This window comes from Myotis davidii, unplaced genomic scaffold (genome assembly GCF_000327345.1).
Source record: "Myotis davidii unplaced genomic scaffold, ASM32734v1 scaffold402, whole genome shotgun sequence".
NCBI classification, from domain to species: Eukaryota; Metazoa; Chordata; class Mammalia; order Chiroptera; family Vespertilionidae; genus Myotis; species Myotis davidii.
In genome coordinates, this window is record NW_006293393.1 from 551,879 (window position 1) to 568,423 (window position 16,545).

Here is a 16,545-nt window from a genome sequence, read left to right on the forward strand (position 1 = left end):
CACTATATAGGTAGATACATTGTCATTAACTTAATTAGGGTACTCCTAAGGCTTAGGAAGAGCCACACTCAAGGGGCCAAAGAGCCGCATGTGGCTTGCGACCCGCAGTTTGCCGACCACGGACCTAATCAAAGTAAAAGAGATTGTTTTATGTTTATTCTCACATATGTCTTAACATTAAAATACATTGATCTTAACACTAAGGCATATTAAATTTTAAAGAAAAATATATTTTCCACCTTAGAAAGATCTTTTCTTGCTTTGGATTGGGATCCTGATTTGAAAAAAAGATATTTTGATGAAAATGCTGCTGAGGTAAGTCATCACTCTTTTTTTATATTTTCCATCTTGATCACACTGTTTTGTTGCATTATTTTGCTCCTACCAGATGTATTTATTTTGCCAGTATAAAATTGGTTGGTTATGTACTAGAAAATATTTATTTGTTTTAAACATGCTTTCTGTTTATACTTTTTAGTTGTTTTTAAGTGTGTATATAGAACTTATTTAGAAGTGTGGTGTAAATCTCAGCTGAAGTAAGCTTTATGATTCTTTTGAGGAAGTTTGCGAGTTTTTCATTACTATTCATAGTAATATGGTATCACTAAAATGAGTTTTGTCTCATTTGTTCTCTTAACTCAAGAAATACTTCTCTTTAGGATTTTGAAAAACATGAAAGTGTGGAATATAAACCGCCTAAAAAACCCTTTGTGAAATTAAAAGATTGTATTGAGCTTTTTACAACAAAAGAAAAGCTAGGTGCTGAAGATCCCTGGTAAGAAACAAAGTTAAATAGTTGTTTCTAATTTTTTTTAAGGTTTATACGGAGGTATGTGGTCCATCAAGTTAGAAAGGTGATAGCTAAATTCCCTTTGATATTTTAAATAATAAGCATTTATTTATATTATTTTATTAAGAGGGATGAAAATGTCTTTAAAAGTATTAAAATGTTAAGCTTTAATTCCACTATTACCAAACCGGTTTCGGCTACTTGAGAATTTTTAGCAGTGCTGCCATTTTGAGAGAAACTGTTTTAGGAAAATTGTAATATGTTTTGTGGTATTATTAATTTCATTAGAGCCCAGAAATTTTGAGATTTTTCTAATACCTGCATCTCGGCAGAATTAGCATACTGAAATGTAAATAATCTAACCTTTGTCATTTATTTGAATATTTATTTACATATTCATAATAGTTAAACTATTTGGAATATATATTGAATATAAAAATAATGGGAATTCCTATTAAATCTATTTGGTGTATATTAGGCATACAATAACTGCTCACTAAAATAATGTAGAACTTTTCAAACTTTTTAAATATACATTGTTTTAATTGCCTCTATCAAGCTTTAAGTGTTTCCCTTCATTTTTAGGTATTGCCCAAATTGTAAAGAACATCAGCAAGCCACAAAGAAATTGGATTTATGGTCCCTGCCTCCAGTACTTGTGGTACATCTCAAGCGATTTTCCTATAGTCGATACATGAGAGACAAGTTGGATACCTTAGTTGATTTTCCTATCATGTAAGTTTTAATTATGCTTCATAAACATCAGACAGCTCTAACTTTTTTCAGGCATCAGGTAGCATTGGACACAGTCTCAGGTTTTGAGTGTATTTTTGAGTAGTCCTAACAGTTCATAACGATCAATAACAATCTTTATTCCTACTTTAGAGATTTTTTCGAAGAACAAAAAGAAAATATACTTAAAAAGAATAAAACTCATTCTGTATTAACATTATTATGAATTTGTTGTCCCTGTTTATAAATCTAAGATACTCATGTGACCTTGGTGATTTTATTTTTTCTTAGGAATCAATCATCAGTTTTTCCTAAATATCCTTTTTTTTTAAAGATTAAAGTAATATATAAAAACAATAATAAAATTGTTTAGAAAGATAACACAGTAGTGATATTGTGTCACCACCTTCAGTTTTTCTTTTTCTTTTTTTAATATATTTTATTGATTTTCTACAGAGAGGAAGGGAGAGAGATTGAGAGTCAGAAACATCAATGAGAGAGAAACATTGATCAGCTGCCTCCTGCACACTCCCCACTGGGGATGTGCCCGCAACCAAGGTACATGCCCTTGACCAGAATCGAACCTGGGACCCTTCAGTCCTCAGGCCAACGCTCTATCCACTGAGCCAAACTGGTTAGGACTCCTTCAGTTTTCTTACTGCATTGTCCAGAGTATGATACCATATTCGTAGGAAGGTATGAAGTGGTCTGGAGAACTCCTTCAGTTTTCTTATTGCATTGTCCAGAGTATGATATCATATTCGTAGGAAGGTATGAAGTGGTCTGGAGATGTAGCATCTTTGTATTCCTCTCTTTTTAAGCTTTCACTGAATATAATTGAGAATTCAGAAGGACAAAAAGGGAATATTGTATCTCATTCATGTAGTCCAGGAAGGACTTTATGAAACAAAATTATGCAACAAGAACTTCATACTTTCCAATTTTGCTAAAGAACATTCATAGTATTTTTATACATTTCATGATATTTCTGCACCAAATTTACTTGCTATAGTTAATAACTAGACAAATGCTTAAGGCAGGTATATAAAGGTGATTGGAAGGAAATAAATGATATAGTATTAAAAACATTCTGTGGATTGCTTATTCTAATTGGTGATTATAAATTTAAAATATTGCCCTAACTGATGTGGTTCAGTTGGTTGGAGCATCATCCCATACACTGAAAGGTCTCAGGTTTGATTCCTTGTCAAGGCACATACCCAGTTTGCAGGTTCAAACACAGTCGGGGTGCACGGGAAGCAACCAATCAATGTTTCTCACATCGATGTTTTTCTTTTTCTCTCTCTCTCCCTCTCACCCTCCTTCCCTCTCTCTTCTACTCCCTCCCCCTCTCATCTCTCCTTCCCTCCCTCCTTCCTCTTCTCTCTTCCTCTTTCTCAAAAATCAATGGATATGTATTCTCAGGTGACGATTAAAAATAATAACAATAAATAAAATTGAAAATGTTTTGCAATTATGGAACCAAAAAATGGTAATTTTCTCTTTTACCAAATTATGAGCCATCAGAGTTTAAAGAATATGACATTTTGACTATAAAGGTACAAGGATAACCAGAAGTAATGATAATCTCTAGAACCTATTAGAGAAAGTAGTTTAGAATCATTATTGTTTTTCAGTGAGGCAAGTACAAAAAGTGTAACCAGAAGTAATGGTAAGCTATAACATGGTCATGTTCCAGTTTCATGAGAGGCAGATTATAAACAGCTGATTACGTGTCACAGAATGTTGACCATTTGGGATATACAGATTATCAGAATCAGGAAATTTAGAAAAAATATTGGGGGTTAGATATATTTAAATTATTATAATATTTCCAAGAAAGTTGATTTTCGCTATCCCTTTATTTTTCTTTAAATAATTCATTTCTGATAATGACTTTAAAAATACAAAAACAAAAAGGACCTAGATGTTAGGTAAATAGTGATGAATACTTTTCCTAGTGCCGAAAATTAAATGTATTAGCATCAAAACATTAATCTGAATAACAACAATCACTGGATAATTTTTAAATTCTCAACTCCTAAGAAAATTTTTGACAAAACCTTCAAATCTCAGGAGTATATACATGATTTGCTTTATAGAGTTATTTGTCTCTTAGTAATTTCTTTAGAGATATTAATGTCAAACAACACTGATAGAGGAGAATAGAATTCATTACATGTAGGTAGAGCATAAGACTAATTTGATCTGTCTTTATAACAGTGACTTGGATATGTCGGAATTCCTAATTAATCCAAATGCAGGTCCTTGCCGCTATAATTTGATTGCTGTTTCCAACCACTATGGAGGGATGGGAGGAGGACACTGTAAGTTGACAATTTACTTTTCTGCTAAAATCATGATGTTTGATAACTCCAGACTTTTTTCCTTAAGATATTTATTATTCCTTAAGGGGAAAATATGAGGTGTGTCTTACATGTAGTAGTTGCTCAATAAATATTGGTTAATGAACAAATCTGCTTTTGAATGTTTTCAAAAAGGCATAGAGGATTGAATTATTCATACTCAGTTCATACTTGTCTATTCAGGGCTACTGTCCTTCTCTGTTCTCCTTCCCTTTCCCTTCTAATGTGTTTAATGTATGTGCTCTTATAGATCATGCATCATTGTTAAATTACATGATTGGTACTGTGCTATAAATCTCATCTTTTTCTCTTAACATAAGAAATGTCCATGTAGTCCATTGCTTCTAAACACTCATAACTTACAGGTACCATATTTTATCTCTACTTATTTCATGATAGATATCCAAATTGCCTTTAACATTCTACCATCGTAAGACTGATAAACATTATTGTTTATGTTCCCCTTTGTGAGAAGTTTTTTGAGCTACATACCCAGAAGTGGGATTGTTGGGTCATGAGTGCTCAGGTCTTCCAGATGGTTCTCCAGGATGGTTATACCAGTCTACACACTTTACTTGATAGATTTTTCATTGAACCATCTTTGCGTTCCTGGAAAATCCAACTTATCTTTTAGTATTTTTATATACCCTGTTGGATTTGGTTAACTAATTTTATTTAGGATTGTTACATTTAATTTGTGCTAACCGCTACACTGTGGAACTGCACGCTGTAACAATTAATGTGTAAATGAAATGTCTACTGTAATAAAACTTTATCTGTTTCCTGAAGCAGCTAGCATTGTATAGGAATTAACTATTCATGAAGTCTAGTAGCATTAACCTGTAAAAATTCTCTTACCTGGGCTTTACAGCCTTAAACTTTTTATTTATGTCATGCTTTGTGAAGTCTACTCAGTTTTCTTTTTCCAAAATGTGCACATTGTGGCATTTTCTATTTTTCAAAAAATATATCTATGTTTTCCAATTTATTTGAGAAGAATTGTTTATAATACTCTTATGCTATTTTTTCCTTTGTCTTTTCTCTCTTTTTTTTAATTGGTCTTCTCAAGTCTGTCTTATTACTCTGTCCAAAGAATTAGCTTTACATTTTATTAAATTTTCCTGTCTATTACAAGTATGTGTTCTATCTTATTGATTTCTTCTCTTCCCTTTGGTATATTTTTCTTCTTGTTACTTTGGGTTTGCTCTATTGTTCTTTCCCAGCTTTTTGAGTTGAATGCTTTTGGCTTTCCAACCTCCCCTCCCCCCCCCCCCCCCCCTACACTTTAACAGCTGATAGCTCATCATCCCAAATTGAAGGCTATAATAAAAGTTCTAAATTTTCCTTTACTGCTTTTATCTGTATCCCATCAAGTTTGGAATGTCATATTTTCAGCTATATACTTTTCTTAATACATGGTTTTTATAAAACTCTTCTTTTATTCTGAATTTTATTTTGTTACAGGCACTGTCCGTATTATATTAATCTATAGGAGGGTTTATTCAGGCTTCCATGTGGCTTAATAAATGGTCTGTTCCTTAATGTCTGTGTGCTTGAAAAATAGGTATTTTTCTATTCAAACATAGAGTTATCTAATAATTTCTGCTTACCAAATGTATTCAAATTATTACTATTTCTGGTCATTTTTTATGTTTATTCTTTTTTTGAGAGGAATTTGTCAGGACTTCTACTGATATTGTTTTACATTATTAATTGTATTTATGTTTATAATGGCTAGCTCTTCTTTCTCTTTTGTTTCTTTTACCAGGATTTGATGTTCTTTTATTTTTCTCAGGATTATAAATGTTAATCTAGCTTTCTTTTAATATCATTTAATTTGCACACTCTGTATGCCTTTTTATAGGATTTGTCTCTCTTATAAACCATATTGTTAGATTTTTGTCTTTTTATTCAGCCTAACAATGTTTCTCTTCATTTCTGAGGGTAGCAGTTGTGAGTTCATATTGACAAATTTATGGCCCACAATAGGCTCCACTCGGAAGAACAATGCATTTGTTTTGTGATGGGTAGAATTATTTAGAAATCGTGGCATATAAAGTGTCACTTTTTAGAAGCTATGACAGCAGAAACTTTGTTTCCTCAGTTATTAAGTAGTTTATACAAAACATGGGATGGGACAAGGGGCAATTTTTTTTAACTTCAAGATGAAGGAAAACTTTAAAACTTGTGCAAATTAATCACTTTTTACCTTTCTCTTGCTTTGTACTTTTATTAAAGAATGAAAATTATTATAGTGTGAAAACCACTATAAATTAGTGGGCTAGTATTGTTGGAAAATTTTGTCATAGAAAATTTAAATTATAGGTAAAGTTTTAAACTTTGGGAGCCAGAAGCAGACCTGGCTTTGAATCCTAACTCTGCTACCTAACAGCTACACTGTTGGGCAAGATGCCTCACTTTCTCCATCTCTGAAATTGGAAGGATAATAATGACACTTTCTTTATTAATAATGCACAGAAAGTGCATACCACTGTTCCTGGTACATGATAAATGTTAATTACGATTTGTTGTCATTAGTATTGTTACTCTGTGAATTAAAAAAATAATAATCTAAAATAAATAAATAACAAATCTGTTCTGTTTGTCCCTGAGATGAAAAAAAGTTACAAATTCATCTTATGAAAAGTATCATAGGCATGTAGATTTTAGGAAATTATTCTAAAAACTTTTAATCAATGAAATCAGTTGAATGTATAACAGATAGGCCTTATATAGATGATTATCATATAATTTTAATAGATGTTCCTCACACATATGATTTTAAGGTTTTAATGGAAACCATAAATTATTTCAGTTATAGAGGTGATTATATTTTTTCATTAGATACTGCTTTTGCAAAAAATAAAGATGATGGAAAATGGTACTACTTTGATGACAGTAGTGTCTCAACTGCATCTGAAGACCAGATTGTGGTAAGTGTGTCTTTTATTTTCTGAAAAACACTGTTTTAAAAAGGGACCATAAGATACTGTAGTCTGTCTTCTAGCAATTCTAATAACTAAGAGAAACTTGCTCTGATTTAAAGAAATGTAAAATTGTCCCCTAAGTGAAAATTTGTTTTCTAAATTTGCCCACTAACAAATTTAAAAGTACAAATTGCAACGAGAAAATTTTCCTGGTAGTTTCCAACATGAAAATTGGAGTTTTCTAAGGAAAATAATAACTTCTTTTTATAATAAAAATTTTTCTCTAGAAAATAGGCTCATACATTTCTAGACTACTTAAAGTCAGAATGTTAAAGTAGAAAAAGAAGTCCTTTGAGGGCCTTACTATACATACGATTTTAAAAGTAAAGTCTTATCCTTTATGACAGTTAAACTCAAAATTACATAATTAGGTAAAAGAAATTATGTATTTTTTTTAATTAACCTTTTGTATTGTTACTTTAATATTTTCTAAATAGCAGAAAAATTAGGAAGCTAAATCTAGTCACACTTGCATCAGTTTATCAGTTACAGCCAGAGCCAAAATATTGGCATTTGTTTTGCTTCCCATCAGAGCAGATTTTTATTATAAGATATTGATTGACAAAAAGATGACTTGTATATTCTAAGAAGAAAGTTAAGATTTGATTGATAAAAGCTTATATTTCTGTGAATTTTGCCTTTCTATAAGTTTTATTTATTGATCATATTATAAATATTAAGAATTATAAAGATTAAGAAATATAGTATTTACTCATGTGATATTTTCTATACAGAAGTTTTCTGTTGATGTGTAAAGTGCTGACTGCTTTACCATTTTTCTAAGTTTAAATTATATATTCCTGAGGGCAGAGACTAGCATTTGTTCTAGTTTATAATTCTTTAAAATTCTTCAACCTAAATTGTTCAACTTTGTAAATTAATAAACTTCTAGGCCCATTTATTTGACATGGTTTTGACCTGTCATTGGATGAACAGTTGAAACCTAATTTTGAGTTGTTTTCCTACAAATGTGGGTTTTTTTATGTATATATAATATATGTATATACATATAAATTTTGTACTGTTGCTTATCTCCTTATAGCTATAACAGAGAACAGACTTGAACTCTAATATTTTTTAAAATGTGTATAGGCCTAAATTGACTACACTTCTGGTTCATATTTAGACTTCTAATGTGAAGTCATATCTCTCACTTCTCAATCCTGAAATAGCTTACATCCCTTTTCAAAGTCTTTTTGACAACACTGCTCTAATCTTGCCTTCAAATAAATATCTTGTTTATATATAATATATGAATTAGATGTTTCCTTGCATCTTCATAATGGTTCTTCATTTAGTCAACAAGTACTTGAGTCTATATTTAAAACTATTGTAAGCTAGGTTAAAAGACAAATATCATTTCAAGAGGTTTACAATCTAAAGATGACAGATAAGCAAATTAATGATTATATATGATAAGTGCTATTAAATATTTTGGCTACATTGAAAGGAGGCAGCTATCTTATGTGATTTGGGGTTAAAGGAGACAGGACCACTGCAGGGAAGTTTTTATAAAGAAAGTAGTGTTTAACCTGAGTCTGCAAGTACAAATAAGAGTAAATTAGACAAAAGAAACAAAATAATCTATGCAAAAAGAATAGTACCTACAAAAGTAAGGAAGCATGACAGAACATGACATTTAGGTAAACAGCAAATAATTCAGTATTACTGAAAGAAAGATTCTTGTTAAGGATATGGGGCAGAAATTAGCTAAATTTGGGACTCGGATTAAGACAAGTGACTTTCTTCTTTATTTAGATCTTTTTTTTTTTTTAAGGCTGTGAGAAGCATTGGGTGATTGTTAAGTAATAGGAAATTATTAAATTTGCATCTTAACATCTGTCTGAGAACACTATAGAAGATAGATTGAAGGGCACTGAGAAAAGCAGAAAGGCCATGTTCTGCCACCAGCAGAAGGGAGGCTGTCGTGTAATTTAAGCAGTAAAAGCTTCTAAATCTACTATATTGTCCACCTGAAACTAATATAATATTGTACTAGAGGCCCGGTGCACAAAATTTTGTGCACTCGGCGGGAAGGGGGGGAGTCCCTCAGCCCGGCCTGTGCCCTCTCCCAGTCTGGGACCCCTCGGGAGATAACGCCCTGCTGGCTTAGGCCTGCTCCCGGGTGGCAGAGGGCAGGCCCAATCCCTAGGTGCAGCCCCTGGTCAGGCTCAGAGCAGGGCCGATTGGGAGTTGGGGCGCCTTCCCCTGTCATGCACAGAGCAGGGCCGATCAGGGGATTGAGGAGCCCCCCCCGTCACTCACAGAGTAGGGCCGATAGGGGAGTTGGGGCACCACCCCCTGTCACACTCAGGGCAGGGCGGATCAGGGGATTGGGGCGCCACCCTCTATCACCCACAGAGCAGGGTCGATCAGGGGGTTGGAACACCACCACTGTCACACTCAGGGCAGGGCCGATGGGGAGGTTATGGCTCTACCCCGTCACACACAGAGCAGGGCCCGTGGGGGAGGGGGGGCCCCACACCCTGTCACACACAAAGCAGGGCTGATCAGGGGGTTGAGGCGCTGCACCCTGTCACACACACAGCCGCAGGGCGATCAGGGGGTTAGGGAGCTCCCCCCTATCAGGCACAGAGCAGGGCTGATCAGGGGGTTTGGGCACTGCTCCCTGTCACGCTGATCCCGGTGCGGGGAGGCCTTTCGCCTCCACTGATCCCGGTGCTGGGAGTCATTACCCTTTTACTATATAGGGTAGAGGCCTGGTGCATGGGTGGGGCTGGCTGGTTTGCCCTGAAGGGTGTCCTGGATCAGGGTGGGGCTCCCCACTGGGGTGCCTGGCCAGCCTGGGTGAGGGGATGATGGCTGTTTGCAGCTGGTCACACACCCTTCAGGGTGGGGTCCCCACTGGGGTGCCTGGCCAGTCTGGGTGACGGGCTGGGGGCTGTTTTCAGGCCAACTGAAGCTCCCAACTGTTCCTTTTTTTCTTTCTTTTTTTTTATTCTGGGCCAGCTTTAGCTGTGGCTCCAGCTCTGAGGCTTCTGCTGCTGAAAGAAGGAATCTGGTTTGTTTCGGTTCTATAATCGAAACACTATAACTCCACCTCTAAGATCCCGGCCTTGCTGAAAGCAGGTTTCTGGGGTTTTGTTTAGCTTCTATATTTGTTACAATGTTTCTTAAACTGCAGGCTCAGAGGCCAGCAAAGCAGGCGGGGAGCGTTGGTTTCCTCCATCACTGAAGCAGGCAAGCCTCATTTAGTTTCAAGCTGCCTGGCTGCCGGCTGCCATCTTGGCTGGCAGATATTTGCATATCTCACTGATTAGCCAATGGGAAGGGTAGCGGTCGTATGCCAGTTACCATGTTTCTCTTTTATTAGATAGGATGTCAACTTTAGTGGTAGTAAGTGTATAGACAAGGGGAGAATGGATTTATGAGATTTACTAGATAGAATTAAAAGAACTTGATTAAGATTAGATACAAATGAAGATACAGATATAGAATAGACATGCAAAGAGGAAAAAATTACAATTTACCAAAATAGGAACTAAAGAAAGAAAATTTGCGTTGAAGTTTGAGGTGCCTGCATGATAGCTAAGTGGAAAGTCTCTTTATGTATTTAGACTAATAGGATTAGAGTTCAGGGGTAAGAATTGGCTTGAGTGTGGGTCCTAGATAGGAGTTGAAGCCTTAGGTTAAATGAGTCACCTACTGAGAAGATACAGATTGAGAAAGAGATATGGGCTTAAGACAGAAGGTGATTTCTTTTAAAGGATAGGATTTAATGAGCCCAAAGAAAAGTCAAAAAAAACCATAGAGATAGAAAATCTAAGTTGTATCACAGAAGCTAAAAATGGTTGGATTCAGGGAAGAGTAGTAGAGCATAAAATGCTACGGAGAGATTGACTGAAAGAACTAAAAAAGGCATTTATTTAATTTGTTTATAGGAGGCTATTGACCCTAGTGAAAACTATTTCATTAAAATAGTTGGGGCAGCAATTAGGTCATAGTGAATTGAGGAGTGTGCAGGAGAGTAAATGATAAATATTAGATTACCATTCTGGCTGAGGAAGATTTTTGATGTCAAGAAGTCCAGTAAATAAGGACTCCTTTAAGATAGTGTTAGTTGATGGAACAATAGCCTTAAGACAGAAGTTGGACTCTACAGCAAACATGGAATGATGTGATTAGAATTGCAAAGAAGGTTCTTAGAGACAAGAGGGAAGAAGGCATAGAATTCTAGCTCATGTTAGAGTACCTAGGTTAATCTGTTATATTGTTGCATTTATTCACCTGTCCAACTAACTTAGAAAAGAATAAAAAGGTTAAAATTCCAGTGACCATTCCACTTTTATAAGTAGAAGTAATCTTATATTTAATCGATTTTTGTAACTTCCATCTGACTGTGTGGTTTTTTTATATTTGATGTGTGCCCTATCACCAAAATTGGTTGCCAGGTAAAAATTCATACTATATTTAATGTGACCTTTGAGAATCATGACCTTTTTAACATCCTCTGCTTGTTTTAACAGTCCAAAGCAGCATATGTACTCTTCTACCAGAGACAAGACACTTTCAGTGGAACTGGCTTTTTCCCTCTTGACCGAGAAACTAAAGGTGCTTCAGCTGCCGCCAGCATCCCATTAGAAAGTGATGAAGATAGCAATGATAATGACAATGATATAGAAAATGAAAATTGTATGCATACTAACTAATGAAAGTCCTAGAAGCCATAAAAGAGAGACTTTCCTGCTGGTGGTAGCGATTGAAATGAAGTTATCCACCACATTAAACAAACGTCTGAGATGGGGAGTTTCAGATAACTGAATGTAAATCCTTTATCAGATTTTAACTTGTGCAGTACTTGAAGTGAAACACAATGAAAACTTTAACAGAAATTGTCTCTTAATACATTTACAGTCTTGTATTTACAAGCTAAATATATATAGGAAATCACAAATAAATCCCTTTTAAGTTTGCTGCTGTTTTGATGAATATGTTTTCTTTAATTTTTTTGGATGTGAGTTAATTGATGACAAATGTTAAATTTGTGGATGTTGGTCATTTTTTGCTCTAATAATACTGCGAGAAAACTATGGCTGAACTTAGTTTTTGAATAATCTAGTTCATGTGCATTAGTCATTTAGCTGCAGTATCAATGTGGCATAAATACTGCAGTAGTATCCTTGGAAAACCAAATTTTCAAACTATCCCTGGTAATCAGTATGGGCCTATTAAAAAACCAAATCATGATAAAAGAAACAATCTTGAAAAAGTTACTTCCTTTTGTAGTGTCATTAAAATCATCTTATTGCTACTGTGGAAACAGGTTCTAAATTTCATCCTCCATCTGAAGTCATTGTTCAGTTAAATGTGTTTTATACAGCTATTGGGATCTATTCCTTAGACATATAAATTCTTTTTTACTTTCTTCATATTAAAATGCATATTTTTAATCTGGTGTTGGTCCCAAATTAAAATTTTTGCTGTCTGTTTTTCTCTACCCCATTTTTTGGTAATTTGTCAACTCTTAGCTCTCCCAATTATTGTAATATAAGAACAGACTTGATAGTATTCTGTATCCATAGTAATAATTACATCAAGCTTAGGATGAGAAATTTTTTTCATATACTGGCCTTTAAATCATTATTGGACAATTGGCTTTAAAGGTAGGTCTGTTAACTTTCTTTGTGTGTTCCTGATGGAATTCACCATAGCCTTACAGCTTTTCTCAGAAGGTAACTTGCTATAAGAGAATTGGCATTTGCATGTTCCAGAGTGAGAACCTGTACAGTATATAAAGCATACAAACCTTGAATTTGATTTTAGTTCACCACATTTAAGGATCCAGGATGCCAAAAATATATGTGAACATTTGAAACATTTTTCATTTGCTGCTTTCCCTTTGATCTAGTTGAAAAGAATGTATTGTAAATTGGCATACAATACTGCCTTTAATAGAAAATCTAAATGCTGGGGCACATTTCACATATCGACTACCTGAGAAATTGCTTTGTGTCCTACTGTTATTAAAGCAAAAAGTATAATGTTCTTCACTTGAACTAATCAAATACAATAGATTATAAATTGTGTATTGTAAATAAAAGTTCACTCTGTGAGTGCACATTTTGGTAAATTATTTATTTATGTTAGCATTTAAAAGTTTTAAGAAATGCATTTGACCAGGATAAATAAATGAGGTATGTTGATCATGGCTTTGCTTTATACATTGATATTAAAGCTGGTTTTACATCCTGGTATTTTAAGAGCTGCTTTGTTTTTTTTTGTTGTTTGTTTGTTTGTTTTGGGGGGGGTTGTTGTTTTCTTTTTTTTTCTTTTTTCTTTACTTTTTTAAAATGTAAACTAACCTCCTGCATGACAGAGGTTAAAATTTTATCTGCACTTGAGTTCACTTGAGTTTACATTTGAAATGTGCATGTTTATTTATACAGATTTCAATAAAGCTATTCAAGGCCTTATTTAGTCTTTTATTTCTTACTTTAAATCTTTTGATAAAAAGTTCCCTATTTTATGGGTAGTTGACTGATTATATGCCAAACTTCATAGTTATCATATAGTTAAAACTGGAAAGGAAAGCATGCCAGAGTAAAGTGAATCCTGCTGTTTAAGGGCATGTTTTAAGTTGATTTTTTAAATTTAGACATTCATTAAACCAGTGTTTGTGTACCTACTAATCATTTCAAGAGTCTTGAGAGTAAACAAATATTCCTGCAGTTACAAAGCTTGCAGTCTTTCTGCTCTCTACTAATAGACTATATTTCCATTTTTCTGAGATTGAAAAAAAAAACTAAAATTAACTTTTTCTAACCCTAGATTCCAGTCTCTACCCTAATTGTCCATAGGGACCATTTCTTTTTAATGCCTGTAATTAACTTCTGTTACCACTAAAAGAAGTATGTTTTTTCATTGGAAATGATGTTGTTAATTCAGTGGAATTTGTCAAACTCAAATGACATTATCAACTGCAAAAAATAAACTGTAAAAATTGTGCAAAAGGCTCATCTATACTCTAAAAGTATATCTTCATTGGTAATATAGGGTAGTAGGGATATGTCCATTCTAGAATTCTACTTCTAGCTTTGCTATTTACTAATCATATGACTTAGATCTCTCCAAGTATGTTTCTTTACCTGTAAAAATAATGATAACAATAACAGCAGCATTTATTGAGCACTCACCAAGGACTGGCTGTTATATTAAAGTGTTATATCTATTTTCTCATTTACCACAACAGCTATGAGGTAGGGACAGTCATCCCATTTTTCATATGGAGAAACCAAGGTACAAAGCAGTTAAATAATACTCCCAAGATCACCTGATTATGATGTGGTGCAGTCAGTAATTTATCCTCAGATGTATGTACTACCTCCCACTGTTAGAGCCTCACAGGATTGTTGAGCGCTCACATGACTCATGTATGTGATGGGACGGTACTTTGTGAACTATGTGGTATACTCATTACTGATTTCTTCAGTCTCAATAACTTCAGTCTACTAACTGCTTCCAAAGTACCTTCAGCTCAGCATTTGAGTTTTGAATAAGAAAGATACCAGCTGGAATATGGATTAACCTTTCCCTTTTGAAATTCAATTTATGTACATTTATTACCATTTTTACTAAATTTAAATGTTATATAGCAGTTTCTCCCTTATCTTGTTCATCTAACTTAAGTGTACCCTTTATATTTTCCCAAATGCAACCCTTATTTTCAGGACTTTTCCTTCACCTATACTTAAGCTTTAATTAAACTATGAAAAAGCAGTAGCCTGGTCTTTTATTTAAATGTCTCACTTTCTCTTATAATCTGTGTGGTTTCAGTAGTCCTACTTTTATTCTTGCTTTCCTAGCAACTAGATATGAAAACCATTGATTTGGGCATAAAGAAGATCAGTAAGCACTAATGCCATTGATACAGTATGAAGACAGTGCTTTTTCATCAAGTATGTAATTTCATTGAGATGAAGACATAAGAAGCCAGAAGAGAAATTGGGGGGTGTCTCGTTCAGTGGCTTACCAAAGAGGGTGGGGGAAGCATACCAGTAGGAGCCTTCTACCCGAGAGAGGAGGAATGTACTGTCACTAGTGCATCGTGATAATCAAAAGCAGACTAACTTTGAGTCTGTTTTATAAAGTTCTTCACAGACAATGCGTTTCATTACTGCATGTTTCCCACCCTCCCTACTTGTATAGTGTAGATGAATACATGTCTCCCAATTTATTTTTAAGGTAGAAATGTGAAGAATTCTTGTACGTTAGGGGAAGGAATAATAAGTTTGCTAAAATCTCAGAAGAGTGAGAAGGAAAGGAAAATTCAATTTTTGGAGCCAAAGAAGTGAACTGGAAATTTTTTTTTAATATTTTTTTACTCTACAATAAAATTGTTTTTGTTTTTAAACAGCTTGTCTTCAAAATGTAATTTTGTTGGTAACTCCCGAATTATTTCAAATACCTCAAATACCAGAGGATAAAGTAAAAAGAGTTTGTTTGCATCATGCTGACGTATATTAAGTTGCAGAACTATACTAGATTGTTTCATCAGACTTTTCTAATGAGAAATACATAGGATTTTTTATGAGCATTATTCTAGGTTGGGGGGATTTCAATTCAACCTGTATATTTTTCATGTGCTTAATTGATATTTACTATGTATTAAGAAAGGAATTTCCAAAAAGCTCAGGCAACAAAACTTTCATTTAAAACTGAATTAGTATATTCAAATTTTTATAAGCTATATAGAATAGGTTTTTAAGTATCAGAATTGAGAAGATAAAATGTACATGGCAAAATTAAAATATTGATCAAGCTTTATTTGCACTAATGATGGGGTAACGAATTTTAAAACAGACAGTACAAAAATTATTTTTAACAAATGTATGCATTCTCATCCCACATTCTACCATGGTATAATTATATCCCAGCTCTGCCTTTGGGAGCCTTGAAATTGCCAGTGTTGTGAGAGAAAAAAAAAAGGGTTATTAAGGGAATCCAGAAAATGTATAAGTTGTTAAAATTAAAACGACATATTTCGGACTAGACTGTCAAAGGGGAAAATCAGTCAAGTGGGTTTTTAATGTCTTTTTTTCTAGAAATGTCTATTAAATGTGATCATACAAGCAGCTAAGAATACAGTTATCTCTGGAAATTGTTCTTTTAAATGGAAATGCTGTCAATATAAGACTGCATATTTTTAATATTCACAAAATCAAATATTTTGAATGTTTAAATTGTATTGCTAAGTATGTTTACTGTAGAAAATCATGGTTGAAGTTGGTGCTCATTTTGCTCAGAATTTTCCTTCATATCAGGAACTTTAGGCTTTTTCTATATAGTTTGGTGAAGCAATGGAATTAAGTCTACACAAATAAAAGAAAATGATAAATATGGACACATCCCAACAGCCTTTTCCCATCATGTTTATGCTTACATTTTTCTAAATAATGAAAATACTTCACATTTCCCAAACTGTTGTCTTAAACCTTGTATATTTCTTGCTTTTTAATTCTTAGTTAAAATCTTTCAGGATTCTTAAACTTTGTAACAGAATAGAAGTCTCTCCTTAAAACTTTTTTTTTTGGTGTTCTCAATTTCTTTTTTTATTTTTATTAAATCTTTATTGTTCAGATTATTACATTGGTTCCTCTATTTTCCCTCCATAACTCCCCTCCACCCAGTTCCCACCCCACCCTCCGCCCTA

The 16,545-nt window shown here is 33.9% G+C and overlaps 1 protein-coding gene across 5 annotated transcripts in view; it reads left to right on the forward strand.

The window, feature by feature from the left end:
• The window catches only part of USP15 (ubiquitin specific peptidase 15), a 115,126-nt gene extending 101,817 nt beyond the window's left edge, over nt 1–13,309 (forward strand). For all 5 annotated transcript variants that reach the window (XM_015566127.1, XM_006767131.2, XM_015566129.1 and 2 more), the window contains 6 exons: nt 245–315; nt 660–775; nt 1,376–1,525; nt 3,746–3,849; nt 6,733–6,821; nt 11,363–13,309. In XM_015566127.1, the coding sequence (XP_015421613.1) occupies nt 245–315; nt 660–775; nt 1,376–1,525; nt 3,746–3,849; nt 6,733–6,821; nt 11,363–11,545 (713 nt within the window). In that variant the 3' untranslated portion in view covers nt 11,546–13,309. The remainder of the gene's footprint in view (nt 1–244; nt 316–659; nt 776–1,375; nt 1,526–3,745; nt 3,850–6,732; nt 6,822–11,362) is intronic.
• Nucleotides 13,310–16,545: the final 3,236 nt, after the last annotated feature.